Source organism: Morone saxatilis, unplaced genomic scaffold (genome assembly GCF_004916995.1).
Source record: "Morone saxatilis isolate NCDOM2014 unplaced genomic scaffold, NCSU_SB_2.0 Contig4, whole genome shotgun sequence".
Taxonomy (NCBI): Eukaryota; Metazoa; Chordata; class Actinopteri; family Moronidae; genus Morone; species Morone saxatilis.
Genome location: NW_023339984.1, coordinates 12650807 through 12654639, shown reverse-complemented (window position 1 = coordinate 12654639; position 3833 = coordinate 12650807). Strand labels below are relative to the sequence as shown.

The 3833-nt window shown below is 39.4% G+C and overlaps 1 protein-coding gene across 1 annotated transcript in view; it reads right to left on the bottom strand.

Moving 5' to 3' along the window:
- tex261 (testis expressed 261) overlaps nucleotides 1-3719 on the bottom strand; it is a 4552-nt gene extending 833 nt beyond the window's left edge. Inside the window, exons 1-5 of the mRNA XM_035675509.1 lie at nucleotides 3507-3719; nucleotides 882-961; nucleotides 612-765; nucleotides 341-408; nucleotides 96-198 (exon numbers count right to left, since the gene is read on the bottom strand). Coding sequence (XP_035531402.1) covers nucleotides 96-198; nucleotides 341-408; nucleotides 612-765; nucleotides 882-961; nucleotides 3507-3576 — 475 coding nt within the window. The 5' untranslated portion in view covers nucleotides 3577-3719. The remainder of the gene's footprint in view (nucleotides 1-95; nucleotides 199-340; nucleotides 409-611; nucleotides 766-881; nucleotides 962-3506) is intronic.
- Nucleotides 3720-3833: the final 114 nt, after the last annotated feature.

Genomic DNA, 3833 nt, shown 5'->3' with positions numbered 1-3833 from the left:
ATTTTGTCTCGGGGGGGGGGGGGGGGGATCACCTAACCGCTCCGAATGCTTCAATCATAAACGACACGCTGAAGAAAAGAAAGAAAAAATCTCACCTCCTTGTTGCATGGTGGACGGAAGCACATTTTCCCCCGCTGACAGTGACACAAAGAAGGCGAAGGGGATCACCCACAGGCAGATGGTGAAGTATGCCAGCACCTTTATACCAGTCAGGAACAAATCAAACATTATAAAGACAAGTACAGGAGACACGGCAATGGCAGAAATCTTTCTCCAATTCATAAAAAAAAGCAGTATATCGAAGACTTTACATGGTATAGTAAATCTGAGATGATTTTACCTCCGAGAATGGATAATACTCTTGTGCAAAGTACTGGAAGGCCATATAATGGTTCACCACCACCAACACTGAGAGAAAGAAAAGGAAAGAAACAATGTTGGAAAAAGTAAAATACATTCATCTTTTATTCAGTTTATTAACTCCAAACAGATTATTTTGCGTCTCTTTAATCGAAAAGGAGGCATCGATCCTTACTGTGATTACACGTTTTTTTATTCTCTTTCGGTGATTCTGATATCGAGAACCTAAAGCCAGAGTCTGTTACGCTTACCACAGGAGAGGATGAAGTTTGGGGAGCTCAGCAGTATGTAGGGGAAAGTCTGCAGGAGGCCAAAGTACACCAGGTTGGTGAAGAGGCCGACTCCCACCATCAACACTGGGAAGCCTTCAAAAATGTAGAGACATGCCAGCACACCTGTCGAGAACTGGACACATTCGCACAAACAGTCAAAACAGAAGTTTGACACGGGAGTTGACGAGTGCGTATTTTAATATAAGAATATATTCTTTAAAAGGCATCCCCCTATATCCACTTACTCACCATTATCATGTACTTTATTATTCGACTGGTGGCTACTGTGTATTCTTCTATTAGTTCTGCCAAGTAGTACAGGCCAGCAGCTGGGTGAAGACAAAGGTGAAGTCATAAGCAGGAAAAGAGGAAAAACAACAAAAAAACATGAAGCCAGAATTATTTCATCTGTGCTGGAAATCAACACAAACCACTATTTTTAAAACTATTAACTCAATGTGCCGCTTTTTAACTCATATTTGGGGTTCAAAAACAAGAAAGATGATTTGTTAATCTGAATAGTGTATAAGAGATGTTTGAGAATACAAGAGATATTATAAATTTAGACCATGAATAGTGTCATCTACACTGCAGTCAACAGTAAGGCTTGGTATGGTTTTACACTTTTTAAATCTAGTTATGATACAATAACCTGAGTTTTAGTACCCTTACCAAAATTATACTTAAGGGAAATGATTGCTCAATGTCTTGTTCTGAGGAATATTAACATGCTTTTCTACAAATCTCTTGATAGCTCTCAAACATTCTGAAATTTTAAACATTAAATGATATTTCGAGTATGAATCTGAACACAAATCCAAGGCAAACCTTTAGTACTTTACAGTTTTCTTTGTGCTAAAGACACATTTCTGCCACTACCCGATCGGTATTGAGATTCAATACCTTGCCCTACTTAACAGCCTACATACAAAGCAACAAAGACAGGCCAAATAATATCAGTTCATACCAGTAGGTTAATAAAAACACACTGGCAACACAGACAGGCCCACAGGAATGAAGGCGATACACCAAAAAGAGGCAGACAATGAATCAAACTAGTCAAACATGTACGCCAGGAGCTGAGAAGGTGTCGGCTCTGAGAGTTTCATCCGGCAATCTACACTTTGTAAAAAGTCAGAAAAAGAGAGTGAAGAAAAGCAACGACGGCAGCAGTCTGGCTCTTCTGACCTGCTTTTTGTCTGGAAGCAGACAGAAACTCACTTTAAACTTTGTCTCAGCACTGGACAGCTCGCCACAATGAATAAAATATGAACAATAAATTGGGCCATTTAAAAAAAAAAAAAACATTGCTGCTTGTTGGATTTTAACTAATAACATTAACTAAAAACACTGTTTGAAAAAAAATATGGTATAAAAGAAGCAAAGCTGTGATTAAATCAGGCAATAATGCACAAGAAAGGTTTAACAAATTAAGCATGTGATGACAAATCTTTAGTGTTTGTCAATTCCTATTGAGGGGTGGAAGATAATGCATATTGATATTGGCTTAAAAAAGTAGAGGTGAGGGCAGTCATAAGTTAAAACAGGCTCTTTCACCTAGTTTGGATACAATGTCTTACTGTTGCAGTGTTACAAAGCAGCTTATGAACAGGCAACAAAGAAGGAAAGCCACTAAGTAAGGCAGTCACTGCTAATAAATCATATCTCCCACTTTCTATTTCATACTTTACAAACCAGTTATCATTAATAAGAGTTGCCACGTTGCGAGAAAGACTTCTGGCTTTTGTTGACTCTCTTTATTTGGTGATAACGCAGTAATAAAAGGTTAACAGGTTAATAAATAAACCGATGGTCAGTAGCTCTTTTACCAGGCAGTATGTGATTAAACAGTCCATTGGAGAGGGCCTTAGTTGAACCAGTAACACACTTTAGACGCAAATATAATCCAACCATTAATAAGCTTCCTTATTATAAAGTGGTGACATCATTCAGCCGGTTAATAATAATAATATATATATGTGATATCTGTGTTCCTGCATGACAATAAAGGATAAATACATAAAGAAAACACCCTGTCTCTGTCTCTGTTGTTGTAGCAGAGTAAACAGCTCTGACACTGACAGAGTGTGACAGCCTGCAGACACACCTGACACCTGACAGCTGCAGCAGGTGTTACGTGGCCAGGTAAATATCTGGCAACGTGGACAGAAAGGGCTCCCAGACGAGTTGCACATCAAAAGTTTTAAAAGCAAATCTCTACATATTGTTTGTGCTGCTGGTGACTGGCACGTTAGGTGTTAACTGTTTAATGCAAACAAAAGGGAAAAAAGCCCCTTAAAGAGCTAAATGTTACTTAAGTTAGTAGAAATATTAACTAGTTCCTATTAGCTCACATGCTAACCTGCTACTGTAGCTGGCCTTTAACTGGGTGTCAGACATTTTGAGCACACTGGAGTTATTGGATTGATTGGTTTGTATCGATAAGCCTTTGTATCGATAATCTACTGTAGAGGGCTGAAGAGAGAGACGACGCTAAATGGCAGCTACCTATTAGCAAACATTTCATCCAATAGAAGTGTTTCCATGCACCAAATAAACGAGTTAGGTGCTAAAAATCTAACTTTAATACATTACTGCACTTTCACTTAAGGCTATAAAGTCTAAAAACAAATAACTATCATTGTAAAAGCTTAAAAACGAAGCATATATATTCCTCGCTACCTACAGCTTCACGTGTCTGAGCCAAGCAGACAGCTAACAGCACTTCAGCAAAGAAAACACACGCATCTATTTGTGACTGAGGCAGGGATAGTGTTTGTTGTGTCTTTTCGCACACTGTTTAATGAGAAACACGGACGCAGATTTAGTGAAAGCGGAGTTAACCTCGCTCCGCTAGCGTTAGCAGGGACTCACCTATTGCTAGAGTGACGAAGGATATCTGGATGACCAGCGACAGCCAGCTGAGTAAATAAATAAACCACATCTCTCTGCATGTGAAACAACACTCAAAACAAAAACAAAAACAAGTGAAAATAATAAGAGAAGACTGATAAAGTGGCTGCTAACTAGCACTGGAGCGCCGGTCCGAGTTCCTCCCCCCCGGTGGTCTCAGAGCTGAGGAGAGCAGGAAAGAAGGGCTTTGTCTCAGGGAGGGAGAGATGTTGTGTCTGTAGCGACATCTGTGTTTGGAGGAGAAGTGCAGTTGCAGTTTTTCTGCATTGGTTTGGCTCATTTCTTGAA